The sequence below is a fragment of the Polyodon spathula genome, chromosome 14, assembly GCF_017654505.1.
Source record: "Polyodon spathula isolate WHYD16114869_AA chromosome 14, ASM1765450v1, whole genome shotgun sequence".
Lineage (NCBI taxonomy): Eukaryota > Metazoa > Chordata > Actinopteri > Acipenseriformes > Polyodontidae > Polyodon > Polyodon spathula.
In genome coordinates, this window is record NC_054547.1 from 31,509,765 (window position 1) to 31,537,596 (window position 27,832).

The 27,832-nt window shown below is 37.5% G+C and overlaps 1 protein-coding gene across 2 annotated transcripts; it reads right to left on the reverse strand.

Annotated features, from left to right (window-relative positions):
* LOC121327022 (insulin receptor substrate 1-B-like) lies at positions 1-26,649 on the reverse strand. Of its 2 annotated transcripts, XM_041270779.1 has the most exons (3): positions 22,689-26,649; positions 22,287-22,388; positions 1-300 (listed from the first exon to the last, which is right to left on the reverse strand). In XM_041270779.1, the coding sequence occupies exons 1-2, from the start codon at positions 25,963-25,965 to the stop codon at positions 22,303-22,305; spliced, it is 3,363 nt and encodes a 1,120-aa protein (XP_041126713.1). In that variant the 5' UTR covers positions 25,966-26,649; the 3' UTR covers positions 1-300; positions 22,287-22,302. The 2 variants fall into 2 exon arrangements, with proteins under 2 accessions (XP_041126713.1, XP_041126714.1); XM_041270780.1 differs by lacking the exon at positions 22,287-22,388 and having other exon boundaries at positions 22,689-26,648.
* Between the last annotated feature and the right edge of the window lie 1,183 nt (positions 26,650-27,832).

Consider the following 27,832-nt stretch of genomic DNA (forward strand, 5'->3'; position numbering starts at 1 on the left):
GTGTCCATTAATGTGTTACAGTATACCCATTCACATAGTGATTTAGTGTTAGGTATAGAGCAAGAGTTTCTGTTAAGAAGCAGATGGGTTGCTCAGGTGTCACAGTGCTATTTGTTTGGCAAAAATGTGTTGTACAGTTCAGTCAACTAAGTCCTGAGGTTATACTAAGTAAACAATGTAACCCAAATGCATTGTACCATCAACGAAAAGGTGAAGGGGAGGTCTTGGGTTATGGCATAGAAGAAATCTACAGTCTGGGTACCCATCACTCAGGTTTGCTGAGCTTTTAAAGTCATCATTCTGAAATATAAGAGAGAAGGGGGATTAGAAGGGTATCAAAATGTGGTAAAACATTTTTTGAAAAACCACACACACAGACAAAGTGGTACAGATTTTTATAAGTAAGCCTAAAATGAATAATCACTGTGAGGAGCTCTTAAACACCAGTATGCTATAGAAAAGAAAAGTGTGTTGTGTTGGACTTACGTAGACAAAGGTACATTTTCCATGCAAACACAAGTATGCTGTGCTGAATTACCAAAGCTGCTTCATTGCTGTGGTTATTTTGCAAAAGTAACTTGAATGTTTAGAAGTTAAATATGTGGCCGAATGCTTCTTTAAAAGGATTGCTGTAGTTTAATATGTTCTTAAAAGGTTGGTAAACAGAAGTTATTTTCCTATAAAAGCACACTTTCCAGAGTCACAGTAAAGAGAAGGTGAAAAGGTCTCCTGTCCTACATTCTCTAACTGCCAGAGAAACAGAATTTTCTTTGTGTGGCCCTCCATATGAAAGGAAAGCCTATCCCAGGAAGGTTATGAAATAGTATTCTCTGATGGCTCTCTTGCCTCAACACTTCTCCTTCACCTTTTACAGTTCAGCGCATGTAATATAGTACAGTATCATAATTAAAAAAAAAAAAAAGTTTGTATTTTTATGCAACCAATCAATAAGAATTGAAAATAATATTCTAAATGTTACAGTTAAACTTGGCAGGGATCAAATGCTTCTTATAGGGTGACCTGCACATGGTTTAATTTCACTTAGTGCTGGAACACAGCTATTTCATCACAGATACTGGCTTGTGTGGTACAGCAGAACTGACGCCAAATGCTGCTACTTTTCACAACTTTCAAAGTTTAAGAGTTTTTTTTACAGTACCCTATAATATATATATATATAGACATACACACACACACACACATACAGTCGTGTCTAGTAAATATTTAATGAAATAGAATATACTTGTAAAGATAAGATTTTCTACTGAACACAAACTCTTGATTTCTAATTTTTAACAGTGCAAATACATACAAAATGTTATGTCATGTAAAAAGTTTAACAAAAAACATAAGTAGGGAGTAGGGTTTAAACAAGGCTCTAATAATGTAGAAGACTAATGAAATAATGTGTAAGTAGACATCAAATAAAAAATCTAATGCCATTACTTACTTATTTATTACCCATTTTATACAACCAAAGACATGATAACATTGTTAATCTTGGGTACTTACTGAAGCGTCTGACCAACAGCTTAAGAAACAAGCTGCCTCTGATAATTGCCCAAAAGAAGAATCTGACTGCATGGCCTTGGTTCTGCATTCAGTTTATCAGATATCAATTAAAACTACCATGTTTCGAAGACCAGCAAATATTTGGTATTTAGCAATAGTATTTTTTTTGTTTTGTTTTGTTTAATCAGGCTTCTACCATACTGGAGGGTATTTGCAATTTAAATGGTGCTGGCAAAATAACTAACCAAGTGTATGTCTATTTTAGATGTTGTCTTTTCTGATGTGCTAGACTATATACAGTACTTTATCACTGCAAAGATCACCTTCTGAGGGGAAAAATGTTCCTGTCTGTTTAACTACTTACAGTATAGGCAAGAAATTGTTACAACAAAGGGAAAGGGTCCTTTGTTAGTCACAAAGCAGATACAGTCCAGACTGAAATAACCAGACTACAAGAGGAGCCAGACTCGTTTCTAACAAACAAGTGCCAGTGTTTCCCTAACAACCCATAAAACTTTATACAAGACAAGTGTTTTAATTCAGAGCGCTATAACTGTGCTGAGCTGAGGTAAGGATCATTTACACAGCTGACATCATTTGCTGGCAGACACAGTCATGGGGAAAACCTGTGTATACTCAGTTTTATACTGTACTTATCACCTGGATTAGTAAGCGATTCTGATTATTTGATATCGACTTTAAGAAGCAATTAATAAGTATTGCAAGAAAAATGCACTAAAACAGTTACGCAGCGCATTAAAAAGGTGGTCCTGCACTTGTCTAGTTTTCATATCAATTTGCACAGACAGCAACAACTCCAGGACTCATTCTGTACATGTTTTGGCAGGAGTAACATAAAATATTAAGTGTTGTGTGGATAAAGGTTGCTGCCAGAATTCACTGTAGTTTCTATCTTTTCTAAGACATTGCCATAACAAGCCACCCAATGTAAAAACTGTTTGTGGAAGCTTTTGTTATCAGCCTCAACATTACCTTTACGTCATGTTTTTCCATTGCCTGTTATTAAGCAGCCCCTCGACCTATGCTCCAGGCAATATTGTAGAGCGATTCTAACAACAATAATATTTGACACTAAGTTTATGGAATAAGAGACAGGATTAATGGAAGTACCAGCTGAAGTAAGTTGAACATAACTGGATTTGGAAAAAAAAAAAATAATAATAATAATAATAATATCCTTAAAATAAAAAACATGACTACTTTATAAATAATCAATACGGCCCAGATAACTACAGGGCTCAAAATGCATTGCACTATGTAAATTCATACACAGCTCTATCCTAAAAAGACAAATCAAACTTCTTTGTACATATCTGGTGGCACGGTAGCATATAACATTATGAAAGGCACTTTTGCCAAGTGGAAACTAAAGACAGTTGACTTACTTCATTTGTTTTGTATTTATTTCAACATAATGACTCACACGTATAGTTCAGTATCCATTCCTGCTTGTTGTAAACTAATCTAAACTGAAATGGATGCTTATGGATGGTAATTGAATACAACTGCTTCACTACATTGAAAGCCTTGGCAATGTAATCTGAAAATGTGGTTGATTTAATTTGTTTAAGTCACAGAAAATACTTACATTGTATATATTGCTTAAACATATTTATATATGTATTTATTTAATTGCTGTAATGTATACTATTTTTGACAATTTGAACCCACACAATTCTGGTTCCCATTTATTAAGAATACAAGAACACTACGGTGTTCAAAACAGCACGTTTCAATACACTATGGGAAGGTTTTATTTTAGATAGCATGAGGACACAAATAAATAAATGAAATCCCTAAACAGATGTTTCCTTTCTAAAAACAGCCAACCCCTCTTGTTATCCAATCTTGGGTCTTCGGTTTGTATCTCAGAAGATCAAAAGGATTCTGTAAAAACACCTCCAGTGGTTTATTACAAGTAAAACTGTTGTTTTTCTCATGGGAAGTGATAAAATGTGAGCCTGGGCCAGGAGGTTGGCTCCAGTTGCCCCTGTGTTCCCTCATGACTCATTAGCTGAATGCTTAGTGTTGCTTCCTATCATCAAGGATTCGGAACAAGAAAAAAAAAGGGGGAAAACATTCAATTCTGCACGATGCTGGCTGCTGCTTATGAGGCAATGGACACCATCTATTGAGAAAGGAGCCAAAGTCAACAATTACAGTACAGTGTCACACTGTGATAGTGAGAAGCTTTAATTAACATACTGTTGCTAACAAACCAAGTATGTTGACATAAATTGCTAATAAATTGTTTATTAAGTTTTAATATTAACTGCTCAAGTTTGAATATATAAAAAGCTTGCATACCCCCAATAAACACAGCAAATAAAATATATAAAATATATTCTGCATCGCTCTCTTTGGAAAAATGGAGATGAAACACATGCATTGTTCAACTTTTTTCCCCACAAGCAGTTCTTTTGGTATTAGTCTGCCTGGATGGCATGCTGCCTTGACTGCAACAGTACAGCCCTTCCTTGGTAACCTTTATTCCAGATTTTTGTTAAAACAACTGCTCAGCTTTTGCAGAATTTATTTCCAAACACCTTTTGTTTCTATCTGACTTGATAAGAATGCTAGCACTAGCTGAAAGTCAGAGTGGTTTCTGACACCCGTCCAAGAGGTGAGTCAATGCACTGGGGACCAAGGGGAGAGAAACATTTGTTTCCTCAAGAGTAGGGGAATTTATATGGTAGCATAGATGAACTTCACACCTCTGCTGAAAATGTGGATGAGTGATCACTGCAGGCTGATAAGTTGGTGCATACAGATTCTCAGATAGGCATTCTATGGAACTCTGCAGGTAGATTCTTGGTTTTTATCTAACTCTCAAACTCTGCAGTACAATATCAATACTGGATTTGACACTTCTAACCCCATTAGTCCAATATTAAAAGAAAAAAGTTAATTGTTACAGTAGTGCATGTAAATAAAATATTTGTATGTCACCACTAAGGCAACGTTTAGAAAGGATTTTAACTCACTTTAAAAAGATCCAACAATACAGCACAATAGCTATAACAGACCTTATCTGTAGTTTACCTGGCCCGAATCAGAATAGTTTTAAAAACTAAAATACAACTTAATCAGTACAATAGTGTACACAGCTCATGGGTTATGTCATGGACTATGAAAATATAGCTCGCACTGCCTCCCTTGTTACCAAGAATGGAAAGTGCAGTAAAGTGCCAGAATTCTTTTAGTGTGTCTAGTCAAGTGAGGAAGATTCCAGCTGATGAACTATCCGCCACACTTTTGGCTTCTCCTTCCTCTCCCTTAATTTAGACAGATTTCTCAGAGTATAAAATACTGTCCTGTCTGACAGCTGTAGCTACTGCTGCTGGTTCAGGCAAGCTTAGTGTCTCCTGCAGTAATTTATTGGGACAGCAGCTATGCATGTAATCCATTTGACAGGGAGTTCCAACGAGAATCTTAGCATAACTACAGCTAAATCTATATATTAAAATGTATATTAAAAAATCAGAAATAAATAGTACATGTCAGGTTTGCACTCTAACTGTGCTTTACGAAATAGGATGGGTTACACTGCAGAGATGCACTTAACAGCAGGATTGCGTTAAAAAACCGCTGATCGGCACACAAGAAAAAAAAAGACTAGCTCAGAGCACTATCCTACAATAAATTCAAATGAAGTAGACACCCACATCCTCACTTGTACATAAATGAAAATAGACTTTTAATGTTTTTGAATCTAACAAATCTTTTGTGTTTGTGTTTGTGTGTGTGAGAGAACAAACTTTCTTTTGTTTCTAAAGATGCTAGAGGTTATTGGAGATGACATAGGTTTTCTTAAGTATCACTATGAAAACCATTAACTGGCAGCAAAAAAGAGGGATTCTGTATTAAAAAAAAAAAAAAAAAAAAAAAAAAAAAAAAAAAACTACACACCTGTCACCTGGCTGTGTGCTTACAGTACAACTTGGGATTTCTAACCATACCAACAGATACAATTGCATTTCATTAAAACCCCATGAAGAATAGAATAGATAGCTCAAACCTATACAGCTGCCAAAATTAAATACAATAATGAATGTCATTAAGGTACAATAGAAAGACAAACAAATGTGATATTCAAATTTTCAGATCAAAGATGTGTTATATTGCGGTACAATGATACACAGTCGCCAGCACTTAGAACGGGCGCGTTTGTGTTGACGTGATTCACCTGTAGTAAACGATGGACGGTATAAACTCCCACACAATGACCTGACATTCATTTTTGATATGCCTGACCACGGGAACTGTAACTTTATGATAAGAACATATGTCAAATGACCAAATCTGCTTAGTGTTTCAAGGTAAATCTGGCACTCTACCCCTGTCAATGTCTTTGTTTGTCACACTCTTCACTCTTGTTAAGGGTGTCAGGCAAGATTCGCATGAACTCTGACACACTTCAACTTAGATAGCGGACTTCAATGCACCATCATATTTTATTATACTGAAAAACAATAATACAATCGACTATGGTTGCTCTTTTCTGAAGTGAAATCCTGTAGATGTTTTGAACAGTAAAGCTGAATTAATGTTGGTATGTGAAAATGAACAGGAACCAGAGAGCTGTGTTTCAAAACCTCTGACATAAAAATATAAACATGGCCTAAAATTAAAAGTATGAAGACTGACATTTACTGACTGCACAGAATGCAAAACCATCACGCTCCTGGTTTCAATACATGGCTTACTGACTTTAAAGGAAACGTCTGATGTCAGGATTTTTTTTTACATAGCTTTGATTTTAGGTCTCGCCTCTCTTTACTTATAAAACCAAATGTAAAATGGCAAATTGTAGAGTATAAAATTAAAAGCCACAGAGTATATGCAAGCAAATACCTCGACATTCAAGGCAATGTTTAAACATAACTTTAAAAGAATTACATTACTGAACAAAGAGTCACATTTTTCATAAGTCTGTGTTTACAGTTTGTTGGGCAGCCATGACGAGAAGAATTTCAATACAAATCAAAAAATAATGCCCTTGGATGAAGCCTATATAAACAAACCTCTTCCAAACTTCTGTATAATGAAAGCTACAGTATATGTTCCATTGATGTACTATAAAAACATAACTATGGACTTCTGTTAGTCAATTACCACTACATTATAGCTTCTACACAGAATATTTGCCTTGGAAGAATGTCAGATCTGTTTGGTTCAAGTTTTGTGGTGTTACGTGCACTATTTTAAAAATGGATCAGTGTCAATGTTAAATACCTACATTAAAAATAATAATTAAGAAGATACCTTTCCAGTAAATGGATAATAAGTCGAAACTGCTTGAATTTCAAATGAATCACTTGTTATCTATTACTCCAGGTTCACTGCACAATAGGTGCTAAAGGAATGGACTACTGCAGCAGCACAGTTTATTGCAAGCTCCTGACGTGACCTTGTTAATATGCTCTGCAGAGCCTCTGTATAAGCGGGCATTTCTTCAGCAGCTGCCATGATCTGTATATTCCTGACACAGCTTCCAGAAAACCATTTCTTTTGGAATATGGGGCTACAACCTCATTCTGAGGCCCACACTCGTTAAAAACCCAGCACCAGCTTTTTTTTTTTATTTTTTTTTTAATATTGTAGAAAATGCCTTTTAACATAGTAAGAATAGCTTTCTACTTGAGATGCTAGATAACATCAAATCAGAAAATGCAGTGGCTTGCAGGAGTGTTGGTTTTAGGGAGGGTGTCTTATTGTGGTAGCACAATGTATTTCCCCACACAGAGTAAAAATGGGTATTTCCATACTAATGAAAACTTTACAAGTGTACACGTTTGAGTAAATTGACAAGTTGCAGCTTGATTTCTTTGAGATTAAATATTAAAATTAGATAAAAACACACTGGAGGTATAGTGTACTGCAGTGGTTCCAACCTGTGGTCTCCCAGGAGTCCGCTGGAAAACGAAACAAAATAAAAATTGCCTCCTCGCACTGGCAAATCATCTTTGGCAGAATGTAGAGCCTGCCGCTGTATTATACTAGTTGCAGTGTGTGACGTGTTTAGCCTAGTGACTAAATTATGTCACACGCTGAAACTCGCCGCACACTAGCAGCATCCCCATGTGGTTCATCCCACTGTGGGAGGACCACACACAGGAATATCCTCTAGAAAGTGTCCTGAGGGCATCAGATAATTCTTAATGGTTAGGTTATGTTTTGGGGCATATGCGTGTATTTACTTGTCAGGAATCGAGGAATGGCATAAGAATGAAATCTGTATTTATACATTTGTTGCTTTTTTTTTTTGAGTGCGATGTACCATTTTGGGTAGCAGGGTGCACACTGCTGCTAAAGTGAACTTGTATCTTTTAAGTATTCTTTGCTAATGAAACTGCTTAAACATACAGGAGTTGTGAGTTTTAAGATTGTTATTGATTACTATTGGATTTAAGAAGCACATGTGATGCATGTCTGCTTGCTCTCTGTGGCAGGCTGTTGTCTGTATGGGAAGGGGAGCGTGTGCCTGAGGCTCATGCTTGATATGCGATGTTCTTTTGGGGCTGCGCTTACCTTTTCCATAGAGGGGACGTTTAATCTTGTTTAACCCTATTACTTTAATAATGGTAAATTTAATAAGGGTAAGATTGAGTTTATATTGAAATGAATGTTTCATTCTTATTGAATAAATAATAATAATAATAATAATAATAAATCTGGATTAATGTACAATTATTATGGGTATCTGCCCAGTAATGGTTTTGCTGGGGGAGGGACCTACCTGTGATAAGGTATAAAAGAGGTCTGTATGAGGAGCTCTGGGTAGGCAGGAGGTTAGAACCTGACCTCTGTGTTAGCCTAGGTATAGAAGGATTGTGTTATCTGCCAACGTTTTTTTTGGTTTGATCCAGGCTCAGTGTAAATAGTTATTTGTTGAAAGAAGCAGCTTACTTTTGTTCACAAATAATGTATTTGTTTCTTTTAACTGTATTTTTGGTTGTGCGTCTCCCCAGTTTAACATCAGCCACTCGGCACACCCTCACAAAGTCACCTTGGATAAAGGCGTCTGATTTTTGTTGCTTGCACACAACTGATTAAAGTATCATAAGGAATACATTGGACTCCCATATTTGACTGTTTTTCATAATAAAATATCAATAAATAACAAGTCATGCACAACATTTTAACACAATTGTAATTTTTTGGGTTCCTTTCATGCCTTGTGTCCGTCCTCAATCGCAGCGTTACCACGAATGGAGTACAAACTTCAAATACCTGCAACATTTGTGCAACACGAAAAGTTATCTTTAATTTAATAATTCCATGTCATTGAGACTCTAGAGCATATGATAAGAGGTGGATGAACATTGCATCATGAACTTTATTTTTCAAACTGTGTGTTATACATGTGTACCCAGTTAGCATGGAAATGCCCAAATAGTTTTATTTATTAGGACAGCTGTAACTCCAAAGGTAATTATAACTATTATGTGAACAGATACGTGCTTTACTCATTTAGAACATGCCTTTACAGATTACAAGCACGTGGCTCTGCATAACACGCATCATAAACATTATGGCATTTCCTATATTGAATCTTTTGTTCAAGACGAAACCTTTACTGCAGACCATGTCTTTAAAATAATTTAAACTACCGGTATTGTTGACTTTCTACAGAAGTTCATTGTGCATTGGAGCACCAAGGCTGCGGCTTCATCCATTTTAGAAAAATAACTCAAATATTGAAATGGAAAATATTTTCATTACACAAAGCTCCACAAATCCAGACCGTTGGACTGTGATTACTGCAGATGCTGTATATCCTTCACAAACATATTGATGAAATTCATGAACTCAGTTCCGCAGTCTAAAACAACAAAAGCAATAATATTCGGTATTAGTAAAACAGAAGATTAACTTGCAGAAATTTATTACTAGGACAAATATTGTAATTTTGTTAAGACCCTCTACCCCATTTAAAACTAGAACACAGACAACATTTCTTGACAATTATTATTTAAAAGTATTATTTAATTTTACCCTGATTTTCATTTCTTATTTATAACATGGCCTAATGTTAGTGCCTTAGGATTCTGATCGAGTCAGCTCCTTGCTTTTGACTTCTGGAGAGGAGCTGGTCTCCCCTCCGTGTAGGTCAACACTACAGGGCCCCCTTTCTAGCTCCTCCTTCAAGAGGTTCCTTCTGTGCTTTGTGTTAGGACAGCTGCAGCTTGGGAAAACGGATGCATTCAAACTTCTTACTCCATTGTGTGATCCTTGAAAACTCTGCAGTCATACAGTACTGCATGCAATTGAATATAATAAGAATAACAACAAATATTATCCAGCGCTTCGTTTAACGTTGAGACATGCAAGCCAACAACTAGGAATCAATTCCTAAAACTAAAAGTTGCTGCCATTTTGTATCAAATTGTAGGATTTAAAACTACATGAAATACATATCATTTTCTAACTTACATTTTTTTTTTTTCATGAGCCAGGAGACGATACATTCAGACAACTGCTACGCTGCAGATGGAGTATCGCGAAAATCTATAGGGCTGAGTAAAAGTGAAAGATTTTCTTCATGAGCAATAAGCAGTACAGTACAATACCAGCCTAAGTACAACCTACTCTGTTACTAATTAACTGCATTTTTGTAACTATAGCCATCGTTTCTCTCTCTACACTTGCAGCACCAGTGTCCCAAATCTCTCAATCAAGTAGTCAGGTTACAGTAGTAACATCAATTATTCTTAGCTGAAATGAATACAAACGTGGTGTACGCCATTTATAGGCTGATCTTTAAAATTAATAAGCAGTTGGGTTATATGATACAGTACTTCAACGATGTGCTTAATGATCACAGAAGTGAAATACCATCCCAGTCATTTCAAACAATCGAGTTACAACTGAATAAAATTGGGTATTGCATGAACATAAATGTACTCAAAAAACCTACAACAGCCTCAGTGATCGTCTTAAAATTAATAAATAAATACAAACAGTTGAGTATGCAGATTTATAGTACTGTATGACCTTTTATAAAATAATTACAGTAGTTTTCTATATTAAATGCATGGTTCGGGTAATATGGACAGTAAGGTACTGAAAGTATTACAGTAGTGTGAGTTTGCATTAAAATGTTGGGACAGACAATTCTACCAAGCTAACTACATCTACTACTAAAAAATGAAGCCAAAGCTAAAGCAATTAATACAGAATTGCTTAGGCTACACAGATGAGGCTTGAAAGTGTAACCTGTTATCAATACTCATGTCCATCTGGCATGCTTTTGCGTCAGAGATAGCCGCCTTCAACATATTTCTCTAAAGCTCAGAGGACACAGCTGGTTCAAATTGTGCTGAATATGTACTGGCATAAAATAGGAAGATTGCTGGCACTCATTTCAGAAACAACTTCCGCTTAATTATTTTTATCTTAACCTGCCTGGGGTATACTAATATTAGAAAAAAAAAGGTCAGGGAAGCATACTTTTAAATCTACATTACAACCATCAACAACATTTGAACCCAGTTAAAACACCTACTATGTTTGTCTGCTTAGTATTTAGTGTAAAGTTTGCATTTTATTCTTAAAAAAACAGACCCTAACTGAACATTTTATAAAATGCACACTAGACACCTTCGGTCAACAGGACCTAATGCAGAACCCTATACAAAACCCTGGTAGAGGTTTCCACTGTATATGCTTACTTTCAAAAGAGCTGACTAACAACTGCCAAAAATGATTATTGCTAAAGTGATTTCCTCCTGTCGAAGTACATTCAGAGCCTGCAAAGAGCAGTGCTGCAGCACACATGGAACATACCGTAAAGCTGCTACACATTCACGCACAAGGTTAAAAAAACAAGCAAAAAAAAAAAGAAGAGAAAAACAGAGCTGTCCTACAAGCAGGGATTTCGTTTTCTTGGGGAGCATGCTGGTATGGTGAGACATACCAGATTAATTTCCTTGGGGAGTCATTATTGCATATTTTTCTGCTCTATGAAAAGGCTGGTTGAAGTCTATACCCACTTGGTATGAATATGTATCACCAATACGTTAAAGATGACGCAGAATGACACTATATGACGTTAGCAACTGGTCTCAGCTTTAATATAATTCACTCTGCACTGTATGCTTCAAGAACAAAACATTAACGGTCTAGCAGCAAGGCCAACATTTGAGATTGTATTCAATAATAAAGCCAGGTTGTTTAACTACTTCCATTCTAGAAGAGGAAATGCATACATCTACAGAAATTATACAGCAAATAATAACAGCATACCAAGGTGTTAAAATAAAACGGAGAACTGACAGAACTTAAACCAGGCAGATAGGTTAATTGTATCAGAACTACTTCACAAACCAACACATTGGGTCTGTCATTTTGTTTAACATGGCAGAGAGCTGAAACCACCAGAATGAGTTCAATTTATACATTTTTTTAAATGATTATTATTATTATTAAGACTGGCAAATATATGCATGATTGATACTGCAGTTACAAATTCATTTATAATTTACTGTACAAATTATTTAGCATCACGGTAACTTGTGCATGTTATGGCTATTTTTATAGTTCTCCTATTCCTTGTCTTTTTTTAGAATTAACATCCAGTCTCCACGCCAAAGAACTGTATATTATAAAGAAAACAACTACAGTAACTGATCTGATCTTGCCAAAGATCATGAATCTGTGGTTAACATATTTCAAACCACAGCAAAGTATGTCCAAAATACATTCTTTTTTTTTCTTTTTTTTTTAGTTACACAAGATCTTAATGTATAGTCCACCAGCATGTGCATTAACCAAACATTTTGTCACATTTACAATGACGGCCAGATCTACGGTACACCCTGTGGTTTAAAGCATTTAGCTGTCTGAACGTACGGTAAATAAAATACTGCAAATAGTTAATTTAATCACATTCCACGACAAAATGTCCAAAATAAAACATTATAATAATAATAATACTTTAGGTATGGCCTTGTTGTTCTCAACTTCTGAACAATTTGTCATAGGAGTATAAAAGATTCTCATGTGATCTGAATCAATACCTCAAGACAATCTTTTCCCCACCTTCTGACACCTACCAAAATTAAGAACCCAAAACACTGATGTTTTTTCCCCAAACTTGAGGTTCCTGGATATCTCATACAAATAGTACAGTAAGTTCTTGATCTACTGCATCACCTACAGGGAGAAACATCCAATCGATCACGTACTGTGCTGCAGACGCAGCGTTTGCTTTTAAAAAAAGATTTTTAAGATTTTTAAACTACAGTACAGCATTAGCGCCGTTTTTACCGTACAGATACACAAATACAAACCCTGTGTGAAGACGCAGCACAGTTTTTATTAGTGCAGCTAATGCACGAGGTAGGTCGAACATCCATCAAGCCAAAATTAGTGATTAGCCGACTGGGTGACGGACTACTTTCTTCCACAGAAACCCTCCTACATTTTTATGTATTCTACACTACAGAGCTGTCCAACAGCCACTTACCACACAAATCTGCTCTTTTAGCCACTTCAAAATAATGGACGGCAAGAAACTGAAATGTATTGCTAAAAATGGAGAACTGCCACTAAAATAGTTTACTCCCTATTTAATAATATGCAGCGGGGGGGGGTCTTTTCATTTGTCTCTCCTATACAGACCCGAGACACTTTTCCCTAACTCTCCACGCCACCCAGCTGCCAGGTGATGCTGCCAGAGTAGTGACGGGATCTGTCCTTTTGTTCTCTATGTCTCATTCTCCTTGTCTCCCAGCAGCCAGACCATGCTGCCTGACCCGAGCTGGACTTGAGTGTCCTTCATGTTTGTCTTCTCATTCCCCTTGTTGTCCAGCAGCCAGAGGATGCTGCCTGACCCAGCTTGGACTTGAGAGCTTCGTCTTTCGTATGTTCTGTCTCTCATCCTCCTCGGTGACAGCTGAGTGTCTTGTTTGTATGTCTTGTCCTGGCCCTTACAGAGGATGCTGCCTGATCCGGTCCTTTGAGTATAGGGATCTGTTCAGCCTGTCCTATGTCTAACATTTCAATTATTACAAATTGTACTCTCTCTCTTGTACACCTCTCTACAAGATGTCTCTAAATAAGACATGCTGACCATAGGCTCCCATAACAATCGAACACTGGGAAATTCTTTTTTTGGAGTCTGGTTTACCGCTTGAAGGCTCAAGGACCAATTTCCCTACAACCAGGTGTATCATACTAAATCAATTACTGTACTCCGGTATCAAACCTCCACTCAGCACATGTTGCATGTTTGGAAGAGACAGAAGGTGAATATGTTTGAAGTGATGAAAAGAACGAAAATATCTTTCTGAACGATATAATATAGATATATATACGTATAAAACCTATTCTATATACACTATATATATCTATGCTATATATCTGAATATAATATCTATATATATACTATATATATATTATATATCTATATATATGTATGTATATCGTATATGTATATATATGTAGTACATACATACATACATACACGGTCAGTCACTGCTTTCTTTGTCTAACAACATGTTGTCGCCTGTCTTTTCTGGAACAACATATTTTTTGTTTTTACAGAGACATGTTTTAGCACAACATACTGTTTTTGATGTACTGTCAGAAATGGTTTAATTAATCACAGATGTTTCATGTAAAAATCTTCACTGACAAAGTAATTATCCATAACTTCCATACATACAATTAAATACCTACTGTACATCAAGGGAGTAGAAATCCACTTTGCACACAGTCCGGTTTCTATTGAACCTGTCTGCTGGTACCTACTGTAATCATTTTTAAATAACATATTTTACTTTCCCTTAGAAAAAGGGCTACTGCACAGGATTGCATTTGAAAATACTAAATAAAAGAATAAAAGGTTTAATACCATACCAAAACAGAATTCACTTGATGCTAAATACCATTTCTTTTCATCATAAGAAGAGTTTCCTGCCTTCTCAGGGTCCAGACGTTCAGCCTACTTCAGTGAGTTAAAACATACAAATTGCTTCCTGGTAAAGCCTTGTTTTTCATATCTAGATTTTAAATTCTAGTTAAAAGGTACTGTAGTGGTCTACCTACAGGGCTATTAAATGTAGTTATATCATCTACCAGTTTTCTAAGGTTTTATGTGTTGTGTGTGGTTATCTGTTGTTGGTTCTATTACATTTTTGTGTTTTTAAACAGTACAGCTACACGGGCTTGAACCCCTATAGAAAAGTACAGATCTTCATTTGAACAGCCCAACATGTACCTCAGCATCCCAATGACATCAGTGCACCCAGCACTTAAGTAATCAACCAATGCATTACTGTGGCAGCATTTTCAGATCAGGTTACAGCACGGTACATATAGATGACTAGCAGATGTACTGTATGCAGCACAGATTCCAATTTTGGCCTGGATTTCAAGACTTCTGTTCAAATTAAGCCAAAGAACACCTAAACTTCTTCCAGTCTGAAACAGTGACATGCCAGAAAAATGCTTCAGAAAACTTTCCATTGCCAATCTTGTGACCTCAAATATAAGGACATAAGCACTTCTGGGAATAATGTTATATGGCTTTTGGCATATAGCCACTGTGGCTTCAACAGGGAGCCAGACATATGCACTCCAGAAGGTTGTTTACAATTTAAATGAAAACACAGTAAGGTTTTAATAAGTTTGTTGTAGTTTATTGTTGCTTCTTCTCAGTAAAGGCCAGCAATTTGAAATTACATTTTAAGTTTATTACCCCACCCCACCCCCAAAATAAAAGGCACTTATCTTCAAACCAGTTATTCCAAAGTAGAGCAAAAAAAAAAAAAAAAAAAAAAATTCTAAAATCCAGGGCTACAAGGATTTCACGTCTCGTGCTTTGTAAAACACGTTTTATTTGCAGTGCTCAAATCCCAATCAGTGTAAATAAACAAAAAAGATAAAACACAAATACTAAAATGAATTTCTTCCATCTAATCCTATTGTGCAAGCCCATCCAATAGATGGATTTTACTAAAAAGTACAAAAACACCCCTGCCTTGGCCGCAAATTACACAGGTTCCTCCATACATGCCCAGATTATAATATTCATTATTTATTTATTTTTTACATTTAGTAGTCGCCAATTGATTTTTACCCCATTTTTCTCCCAATTTGAAAGAGCCAATTATTTTAGGCTCAGCTCACTGCTACCACCCCCGCGCTGACAAACACTGTCCTCCGAAGTGTGTGCCGTCAGCCAACCACTGACCGAGGACAACGCAGATGTGGGCAGCTTGCAGGCAAGTCCACAGGGGTCGCTGGTGCACGGTGACCAGAGTACACTCTGGCCAACCTAAGCCCTTCCCACCCAGGTGATGTTCGGCCAATTGTGCGCCGCCCCTTGGGAGCTCTCATCCACCGCCGGCAGTAGATTAGCCTGGACTCGAACCGGCGGCCTCCAGGCTATTCGACCCATCCTGCCGGATGTGCCACGCGGGAGCCCCCAGATGCACATTAATTTGCGGTAAAGATTCCATACTGTAACCAAGTTTTATCACAATAAGATATACCATTCTTTGTATGTTAGAAAAACTATAAGTGTGACTTCAGTACATATGTAAAAACAGGTAGACAGATATCTCCCTATAGCTCCAGATTCTGAAGTTAAATAAACAATAAACCACGATACTCTCAATAACTTGCCGTAAAGAATTCCATAAACAAGTTCATTACATTTGGAAAGCAGTTCACTAGATTGATGTTGTAACGGGTGTATCTTAGTCGCCAGGAATAAAAAATAGTTCAGTTATTGATTATAGGGAGTAATAATAATAATAACAATAATAATAATAATAATAATAATAATAATAATAATAATAATCTGCATGTGCTTTACCATGGTGCTTATTTTACCTTTTTTTTTTTTTTTTTTTTTTTTTTTTGTACTGGTTGGCTTGCTTCTTAACCAAGAGATGCATCTGGGTTTAACATCCGCTTCCTTTCCTTTCATCTATTTATATGTTTGAATGCTTATTTCAATACATAAAAGATACTACAACTTGTTCCTCCTTACACTTTTTTTTTTTTTTTACTGGATACTATGCAATGTTACAAACTTTTGTGTCCTGTACTGGCAAAACAACCCCTCAGTCTGCTATCCAACTCCTTTTATTAGAATATTCTTTCCACTTTTTACTGAGGCTTGTGTGTATGAATTGGCCTGCAACAAGGTTTATTCAGATGCCAAGCCAGGCACAGTGTCAAGTTGAAATAAGGACACCACTACGCTTAGGGTGCTTAATGCATTCGGTAGATCAAAGGTTTTGCCATTTTATTGTAAGTTTTTAAGCTTAATAAAATGAAATTTAAAAGTAATTAATATAAAGACATGCATGGTAAACAATTTAAGTAGATGTAATAGTTTCTCATATTTCATTAAAACATGTGTTACACTGGTAACCACCAGGTCTTTGAAACAGTAGTGTACATTTTAATTGCATAATAGAACTGTAAAGAAATGTTAATATACTATAAATTTAACGGAACTTCGTTACAAATCACTAGTACAGTACGTGGGTAAGAATGATTCAAGATATACAACTTCTACTATGGATACAGCTGCTTCCTGGTACCTTTGCTGTTGGTCTGATTGCAGTTAGACAGTTAATAAGAAATATAAAAATAGATTATAATACCTTGGCTAGCACTTCCAAGTTACCTGCATCTTCTTGTTCCACAAAAAAGTTGGTAGTGCATTTGTGCGTTACAGTAGATCTAATTTTCTTATAAAACCTGTGCTAAAATGAAAGTGCAAGACCTGAAATCAGTTCAAAGTAATTAACATCACATCAGCTGTCTAACAGCAGGAAAATGCTGATCTGATGAAGAATGCAGAATGAACAACGTTACATCACGGCAAAGCAAATCCCCTGTCAATCTTCAACTACAGTGCAGTGCACACACTCTGCCGCGTACTATAACTGGGCCGATATTCAGTTTTCCGGTACAGTTCCCGGGAACAATTAAAACGAAGAGCACCAAAACCACATGAAGGAAGTGGTCTCGGTATGGTTGCATCCGTTCTGGGGGCAGTTCGCTTATTTTTGCTTCGGTGTGAAAGAAAAATGTTCTCTGTTCAGTTGCGAACGTCAGGTGTACCAGTGTCAGTCAAACTCCTGGAAACTGGAGCGGTTGTTGCGTGGTCAACTGATAGCAAGACAAAAATGGCAAATGTGGAGATCAGGGGGATAGAGTCCTGTATCGGGTCGGTGCCCGCAGGTGACCCGCAAAAGTGGGTCGGGTTTGGGTTGGAATGTGAATTTTTTCATGGTTTGCGATTGGGAGTGTGGGTACAAATAAATTTAAAAAAAAAAGAAGACCATAAAAAAAAATAGTAGTAATTTTCAGGTCTGAATTTAAATTACCAAAAATATTTTCTGTCCTTTCAACATACTTCTCTGTAACCTTTCCCAAATAACATATTAGAAGGTAAATGTACCGGTATTAATCTGCAACATCTGAAGCAGGAAGCGATTAGGGAGGAGTCAGCTGACTAAGCAGTTGTAGCGTGCACAGGGGAAGGCAGGAGCCCGATACACCGCTGTGCAAGGAGCATATATCGGGCTTATGTCTTTATATGTGATTACATCACTGCTGCTGCCTTCCCCCATGCACGCTACACAGTGTTCTTGCTTGTTTGATACGTGGCAAGATGCTTTTATCATGTCTGGTTGGTGATATTAAAAATGTTTGTAAACGAGACGAAACTAAAGATTTATATCATGTACTGGATAAAATAGTTCAAGAGGTAAATAAGAACTGTGAAATTCTTTTGGAATCATAGTGAATGAAAATAATGAACAGGACTGGATTCGTTGCTTGCAAAACATGTCATGTTTTTGTGAACAACAGCCACAAAACTGGTACATATCTGTGAAAGCACATGTGTAGCTCCATTTTGACTGGTGGCACGAACAGGGTAGACGGGTATTTTATAGTAAAAGAGAGAGTAAAATATATGCAGACCATTAGAGAAAGCTACCACGCTGTATAGCCAATTGTATAAACTCAATCTGTGGAGAACGCTAGAGACGTGTGTGAATGTGACAGAGGGAGAGTCAGTTGACGCAGGTAGTAGGTAAAGGACAAAAACTTGTGGGTTCAGGTCAGGTTGCAGATCTTATTAAAGCAGGCTGGGTCACGAATAAGGGGTGCTGCTACAGCGCGTTGTGGGTTCGGGTCCGGGTCGGAAGTGGGTCATAAAAATCGGCCCTTGCAGGACTCTACAGGGGGATGTTGTGAAAGAGATCGAAGCTCTTCCTGAAATTTGAGCAGATACCCATATACAAACACTGCTTGACAATACCCATAAAAACACCAAAATGTTCAAAGAGTTTTCCAGTCGACTGAGAGAATGTAGCTTTAACCACACTGCTGAAGAATGCAGAGCAAAATTTTAAAATCTACGCTGTTCCTACATTAAAACCAGGGACATATTGCAAAGGAGTGGGAGTCACCAGAAATTATAACCAACTCATTATTACAAAACACCACAAAAGTGCAGCACACAAAATCAGGACTTTCTCCATAATTTTCTCCATGGCTGTAGAACTTCCCTGCATTCACTTCAAGGAGATCATGTGATTTTCTTGTGTTCTCAGTACTATTGCAGATGTGTAATATGAAAGGGAAGTGTTCTCGGCAAACTTGAAAAGATGGAAGTGTACTCGGTACGTCTCCAAGTATACTCAGCACACATCCAGTGTGAAAGAGAAACAATCTGAGGACGTTTCCCCTGAAAAGCACCGAGTACACTTGCTAAGTGTACCATACTCGATAAACTTACAAGTGTACCCGGTGTAACACAGCAAGAACAGCTCAGGAGGTCATCAAGTACAGTATATAGGCTGCCGTTCAGGTTAACGACACAGTTTACTCTTTAGAAGAGCAATCCAAGAACAGTATATATGAAAGGGTGGATTTCAGAAAGGATTGCTTTTATATCATTTGCTGTAAAATTATCAAATTGAAAAGGTGGGCATTAGAGTGATTCAGTAAAATTTGCAATGACTAATACACAATACAGAATCTACATATACTGTCAGATATACTAAATATCAACATTAGTGGTAACTCCACTAACTAATTAACAAAAATATCAAAACAGGAACATAGTCTAAGATATCAGCTTAATAACAGTAGAGTGATATAATAATTCTCCATCTGTATGCAAAACATGTCCTGCAACCACATACAGCAAATGCAGTAGATGCAATAGTTTGTTTCTGATGGCGTCAGACCATCAAGTGACTTCACAAGGGGTCCAGCGTAACAAAGACCTGTGTGAAACAGGCTCTAAAAAGACAATACAATTCAACCCAGCCAGATTTTGCCTTTCAGCTTAAAGCAGTTGACGATCATTCATTTTCTCATCCACAGGCACATTCCACACCTAGTTCAAAAGACCCAATTTGAGAAACCTCACCCCCTGCTTTATGCGGCACACCTTCCAAAATGAACTCTTTCAAGTACAAACTTGCATAATTTTAGCTGTGCTTGTTTGGGAAGATGGATAGCAATTTAATTAATGAATGGATTAATTAATGTAATAACAGATTGATATTTATGATTATTGCTTCATTTGGCTTACTTAATGAAAAACAGCAATTGAATTTAATATTTAAGGCTTTAAAGCACATACTGTCGAGATGAATACATTAAATGGAAGATGACTTCTTACAAATCCGGTAGTCATTCAAATACTGTAAACCATTCCAGAAAGGCTTTATATTGTACATTAAATGCCTACATTAAACATCTATGACAAGTGCAGCAGCTAATAAGAGGATGTGACCTTATTAAAAACACAAGCTCAAGTTTAAAACCAATGTAGCACATCCATCCAACACATAGCTATTGATAAAAAATATCCATTACATTATAATGCTATCCATATATAGTTTGTAACTTCCCACAGTGCTGGTGACCAGATGTAGGTGATGCACCAATTACAGTACCACCGGAGCTTCAGTTTGAATGACCTTCTCAAGATCATAGTTCATAATTTGATTTGACATCACAAAAGTCCTAGCACTGCTTTCTAATTGCTTTATAATGACCAACATTGTCATGGATAAGATAAGAGATAGGAGATGGATACAAATGTTTTAATAAGGAGAATTTAAATGGAAAAGAAACAGAAATAAGACTAACTGGAGAGATAACAATATAAATTACAAAAATAATGTTTTACAACAGAAGTAGAATTTAATGTATGTAAATAGTCTTCAAATGTTCTCTTAATTTCTAATGCGGTGCACATTTAAGGAGGGAGTTTTTAAAACAAATTATCCACCTGATCTATAAACTAAATATTAAAATATAGATGCAAAAAAAAAAAAAACACATTATTCTTTTTAGACAGCACAAATCAGTACAATACTGTTAAAGCCTTCTAGAGCCAGTGCATCCTTACAGTTCAATCCATGCTGGAGGGGCCAGATTCAGTGGCTACTATACACAGGTGGAGGGGCAATGGATCAAGGCTCAAAACACGCACTTTAGCACTGCACTAGCTAATGCACTGAACTACTTGCACCATGCTACAGCAATCTGTACTAAAAGGGTACAGAATTTACAACAGTGGTTTTAAACAGCTTTAGCACAATTAAACAAAAACAATCTCCTTGGAGCCATTCCAACTGTGTTTTTTTTTTTTAACACTTCTATAGCATTACAATACACAGCAATCCTTACACATGAAGCCAGTTTCCGCCATTCATAAACTGGCATTGCACAATAAAAAATAAAAATGTGGGTACATTTAATCGTAGCACAACACTACATAAAAATGTGATGCTACAAAAATAACAAGGAAATCATCTTTTACGGACACAAGTAGGTTAAACGCTGCCAGCTAAACAAGGTGGCTTTTAAACTTTCTGTCACCAGATAGAAATGACAAAACAAATCCAGATCAGTTTCCTTAATTTCTCCTAGTGCTCATTTTCTTCGCAATGGTAGAACCCCCGAGGATTAAAACTCTTCACTGAGACTGCAGTTACGCAACACTGCAGGCACTGTTTTCATGACTGATAGTGCTGCATAATGGATTCTCTGAGCATATACTGTAGCAAGTGTGAAAGTAAAGACAATCTCATTATTTTATATTATTTATTTTTCTTTATAAATAAGTTTGTTTTTTTTTTTTTTATTATTTCTTGCGCTGCAGCTTCTCAGCTTTACACTGCTGTCTATTGCAATTAACACCACAGTAAAGTTAAAAAAAATGTAACATGTTTTTACATCCACACATTATACAGACAATCATTTCAAAAGGACTGTGATGTACTGCTCTAGTGTTAAAATAGTTTGCAGCTTAAAGAAAGTACTTTCTTGTTCATTTTATATAGAACATTAACAGGTTGTATATCTTGCAGAAAAAAACAGATTGCCCAACCCAGCAGCAGACTGGGCATATTATCAAAATTATTTATTAAATAAAATAGAAGGTATTTCACAAAATATCTACAGTGGCGCCATTTCAAAATTTCTAATACAATATTGTGTGTGCTATACCACCTTTCACTTTTCTCCATTTCAATTTGAACCTTTTTAATCAGATTAAAAGCCACAGGTTATCAGACATTGTTTCATAATAAACTGTAATCTAGTTATTTTAAATGAACATGTTTTTCTTTCACAACCTGAAGGGGCAGGCACAATGTAACAAACCTCAAAAGTGTAAAACATTGTTGAAAATGGCATCTGCTGTACGTTTGGTTTAAACATGGTAATGGAAGAAAACCAAAAAACTGCTATACCTTTTGGATAAGACAATTATGACAGACTGGTACAACCACCAATATATTGCTTCCGCGTCCATTTTACTACTAGTGCCTTAGATCCTTTTACCTTGAAGAAATCTTAAAAAAAAAAAAAAAATGCATTGATACCCCCAAACTAGAAAACTGGTTTAATGATGCACAATTAAACATGAAGATGATATTACAGTATACTGAAAAAATAGTGTTATTTTACTACACAGAAAAAGGGTAATCCTTCACATGCATCCCAGCAGTGTTCCTCATTAGTGTATTAGGAACACTGATCTTTTTATTTATTAGGAGCCTTTTGCAATACATAAATAAATAAACACACACACATACATACATACACACATATATAAAGAGTTGACAATATAAGCATCATTAACCAACTCCTACCTTCTCTTTTTGCCGGGTTGCTCCTTACATCTTCTGGTTTCAGAAAGCTGATGCTTGCATAAGCACCTAAATCATCACCAGAGTTATTTCCACAAGGCTGATTAGGGGATTTAGGCTGGAGGGAGGTCCGCTCTTGGTTGTTAAAATCCTTGACTATGTCCAGATCAATGTAATTCAGTCCGTTTTCAAATGCTGTTGTACTGGCACCTGGCTGCTGCTCTTTTCTTACAGAGACAGCAGATTCCCCTTGCTTGAGCCAGACATTTTCGAAAGACGTAGAGCTATGCCGTTTCACATCTTCTACATAGGATAAAGTCACACCACCATTAGCAGCACGAGTAGAAGAAAAAGTCTCCGAACTGTGCCGCCTTCTTCCTTGGGGATCAGCACGGATCACTTTGGTACCTTGATTCCGGTTTGGGCTAGAGTTTACTCTAGTAAAAGCACTTGTACCTGATAACTGGCCCAATAAACTGGCATGTGCAGCATCAGAAACAATACTTATTGGGACCATTTCATGCTTTGGAGAAATGGACCTGGGGGGTGTTTTAGCAGCTACAGTGGCAATTTCTGAGTAGTTAAGCATCACTGGTGATTCTGTATAGCCTGTGTTGGTGGCGCTCAGCTGCATACTCACATAATCACAGCTCTGCTGTCCTCTGCATGAAGCAGCAGTGGGGGCAATGGAAACGACAGCAGCAGCAACAGCAGCAGCAGCAGCAGCAGCTTCAGTAGCAGCATAGCCAGTTGCACAACCTGTACTACCTACTGAAGATTTTGCTGAATAACTTGGCTTACCACCATGGGCTCCTAGATTCATATTCATGTACTCTGAAGAATTTTGCCTTTGCCTCATGGTCTCTGCATACACGGGGGAGAATAATGAAGCTGAACTAACTGAAAAGGATTTGTCACTAAATTCAATGTTGACATATTCCCCTGGGCTTTTTGGCTCAGGTGGAAGTGGGTGCTCACGTGTCCGTGGGAGTGTGCTGGCCTTGTTATGATCAAGGGAGAGTCTTGTTGGACGAATAAGCCTTCCTTTCGTTTGCACATAAGCATCAACTTTCTCAGGCTTAACCACTTGTTGTCCGTTCTCCTGCCCTCCTAAACTGTCACTGCTTGTAGATGAGGATGAATCCTCTCCATATACCAGGCGTCCTGAATTCACAGAGAAGCGCAAGTGGCTTTCGTCATTTTTTCTCTGAACATGCTTGAATGACCGAGGTAATGAGAAATAGGAATACATAGGTTTCGGAGGATCGTCAACTGGATTAAAATAGCAGTCTGGTGGTGTACTGGTTGTTGATCCACTTGCAGGGGACATATTTATGTAGTCATTGCAGGAAACCTCCTTTGCATCATTACTCTCCACAGAAAGTTTTGGATTTCCACCATTGGTCCATATTTTGCCATAGTTTGTATGGTCTGGAGAGCAACTGCCACTAGGGGACATGACCATGTAACCGTTTGAGTCCATTCTTGAATGCTGCCTTGGGTTAACGATTTGCTGTGGTGCAGACACACTTTTTGGACTCATTGGCATATAGTCATCACTTTTATTAGAAACAGGAGCTACACCAGGGGACATTGGCATGTAGCCATCATCTGTTTTGTTAGCGCTATTGCCCTCAATATGACGATCCAAGCACTCTTCAGGATATGAGTGAGTTGGCACAAATGCTGAATGCCTATAAGAGGACAAGCGGCTGGAAGAGTAAGCTGGCATCATCTCTGTGTACTCTTCCAATGAGGCGGTGGATGACTGTGATGGAGTCTTTTGATGGGATACGGTTGGGGGGGAGGTACCTGACGAATGGGTTCTTTTTCTAAAACTTTTTTCTAATTCTGCTTCTTCTACCAGAGATGGGGTATTGTGCTGGTGACTTCTATTATAATGTCCATTTGGCCTCAGATTGGACTTCCCCATACAGATGTAATTGTTTAACTCCTCTTCCCTGGCAGGAGGGGTGTGGCCGAGAGAGTCGGGCGTAACGCTCCTTAACGAATTTCTAAAATCACAAGGGCTTGAACCATATTCATCAGAAGAAATGAATCCACCATCGCTGGGGGATCCCGAGACAGAGGCGCTGGAGCGTCTAGGGTAAAGGCAATCAGAGGTGGACCCGTGACCACTCGTACTGCTTGAGGACAAGCTAACAGGGCTTGTGGCTGAAGGTGAACAACGTGAAGATGGCATAGGAATAGACCTGCTGTGATTTAACGGTGGATGTAGCCTGGAGCTACCTTTGTGTCTGTGTGAATGAGTCCTAGTTTTGCTGGGAGTTACAGGGCTCCCACCAACGGATGCTGGCCTGGACGTGGTCCCCTCTCCATCGCTGGAGGCTCTAACTCTGAATGAATTACTATGTTTACCTGGACCAGCAGGTGAAACTGCAGTAATACTTTCAGTCCTTGATCTCCTGTTGAGTCCTACTTGACTAGGGGGCGGGTTGCTAAGATGGTGTCTTCTGAGAGGCACAGAGATGGGATTGGAACAATTGGAAGAAGACTGACTTTTACTCCTTGGTCGAAATTCTTCACTCATTGCTTTCATCGCCTCCAATATTGTTTCATGCATGCTCTGCGCTACAACAGAGTCCCCCACTTGCATCCAAAATTCCCCAGGTCCCGTAACAGCGGACCTCCCCACTTCGATGAAAAAGAAATTTTCAGAATGACCACATCTCCTTATGTTCATTAACTGTAAAACCACAGCGGCTGCATCAGAGTTCAGTTTTACAAAGCTTATAGTCTTATTGGTCAGGCACAATCTGTAAATTCCAATTAGATTTTTCGTTTGCCCCAGACCTTTCGGTTTTAAAATCACTTGCCACACTTCTTTAAATGCAGCACCTGGCGTGGCTTCCCCGCAATTTTCTTCCCCTTCCCCAGTTCCATTACTCCCAACAGAATCGTGAACCTTACCTCTGTTGTGCAGATCCACTAAAGTCCGGTACCAAATGTCTTGATCTTGTTCATTATCCGCCGCAATTGCAAAGTACTCGTCCTTCGTATATAAAGCTACCAGGTATTTGTTTTTGGAGTCCGCTCTCTTGTTGATATTAAAACAGCTTTCCAGCGGGATAGACCTTTTGGGAGCCCCGGACTTGTGTCTCCATTTTTTCTCATTTTCATAGTACTCCAGTCTTGCAGGTCCCGAAACACTTGCAGTCCGCAAGACAAAAAACCTCTTGTGCATGCTTTTAGGTTTTCTTAAGTAACCCACCTTCCTTACGTCTGAAAAACTATCGTGCTCTGCAGTTGGACTTGCCATGGTTTATCAAAAATACAATAAAAAAAGAAGAAAATAATTTAAATCCTCTTCATATGCAAGAAAAATACATGCAACAGATTTTTTTTTTTAAAATAAACTGCGCGTTCTTCAAATTAACTACATTGAGGAAACCATAGTCAACAGCGCGGTGGCAAAACAAGCGATAGACTGTGCCCAGACCTCTCTTCAGCAGCCCAGTCAGTTTCTAAAGCGTCGGCATGTTACATTCCGAAATCAAAAAGATTCAAATGTTACACAAAATACAATGGTTTCCTAACGTAAATGTCAGAATTGCAATAATTAGACAGAAAAAAAAAATTGTAAACGCTTCTCTTTCATAAGTCCGGAGTTCCAAATGCAGTATCAAAAACAGCGCGGTCTGAGTACGACCCCATTTAGCTTGTCCAGTCAATACCACTGTAGGAGTGACAGCCCAATTTTTTTTTTTTTTTAATGAAAAACAACAACAAAAAACTCTCTGGCTTCAGTATAAATAATTAAGTGACTGAGGTTTAAATTCCGATTTTAAAAAAAAAATTAATGTTTGTCTTTCTCCCCGTGTTCGTTTTGTATGCACTCAGCCTGTGGAATACAGTACCATAACAAGGCGCTGTGTCTGTGTTTGTATGATTACAACCCCACTCCAGTCGATTCAATCTCACTCTAAAGGAGTATACCATGTGACCACCCAATGCGTGGACGGTTCAAACAGTGAATACAACCTACCCTGTCATAACATTCCAGCCCGGCCCACTTCTGGCTTGTTTGCAACACTTTTCTATACTGATTGGACAATAGTCGCATCAATCTTAAGAAACGCCTAAAATGATTCCACTGAAAGTTCGGTGGAACCGAAACATAGTAAGAGGCGTAGTCGCCATTCATATACGTTAGGTTATGGTGTTATTTATAAACTACTGGTTGTAAATCTCTGCAGTTTTTACATTGAAGTGCTTTGGTTTATTCTTATGTGCATTGTTCCAGCGATTAAATAGTGTAGATGTATTTTGGTTTGTTTTAAATGCATGCATTTCTTAGTAAACACGTTTTTTGCTTGCTATTCAAATGTACCAGTTTTGGAGCGTGGTTAATTTTATCTTGTAAAGTTATAAGCAGGTAATACATTATTTAAATGGTAATATGATGTGATGTTATTTTGGTGCAATTATGTTGACGTCAGCAGTCCTCATTGCATTCGCCCATTTTATTTGATAATAATAGCTAGATTCCACTAGTGTAGCGCGTCATGTCGATGGCACACTATTATTACCAGTACGAGCATACATTTAATTAGGGTGCGTTTATGTAAAATTGTCAGTAAACTGAATAGATTGAGCACAAGTCTACCGTTGGTAATGCATGATAATTCTTTACCCAAACAAACAAAATCGTGAGGATTAAGAAGGTAATTTCCCAGTATTGCTTTTGCTTTGATGTTTAAATCGTGATGTTTTTCAGTATTTCTGACGTTTGTGGGAAAGATGCTACCGCAAGAGCCCACACCATCTGCAGACATGTGAAATCCCACATTTTCATCAGTATTTTATTGGTTTTGCCTATATCTCTGGAGAATCTGTTTAAATGTGTGAATCATAGACCAGTTGCTTTCAGGACTTTGTATTTATTTATTTTGTTTATTTATTTATTTAAATACTGCATTTCCATATAAGATCACAACAGCATGCAATTTATATAACGCGCCCTCAGACTTTCCAACTTAAGGCGCTGTATTAAAATAAGCTAGTGTAACGATGGCAATAAAAAGATTATACAAAAATAAATACTAATACATTAACCAACTAGAAAATATGTTAAATTTTGAAGTAAGGTATCTGCTGAGGACAGAAAGCAGCCCAACTGAGTAAAC

What these genes read in the sequence shown, in the direction of transcription:
- LOC121327022 (XM_041270779.1), bottom strand. Translation starts at nt 25,965, where the DNA reads ATGGCAAGTCCAACTGCAGAGCACGATAGTTTTTCAGACGTAAGGAAG. An exon ending in CAACCCGGCAAAAAGAGAAG is followed by an intron (nt 22,389 to 22,688) that starts GTAGGAGTTGGT and finishes TTTTTTTTTAAG; the next exon opens with ATTTCTTCAAGGTAAAAGGA.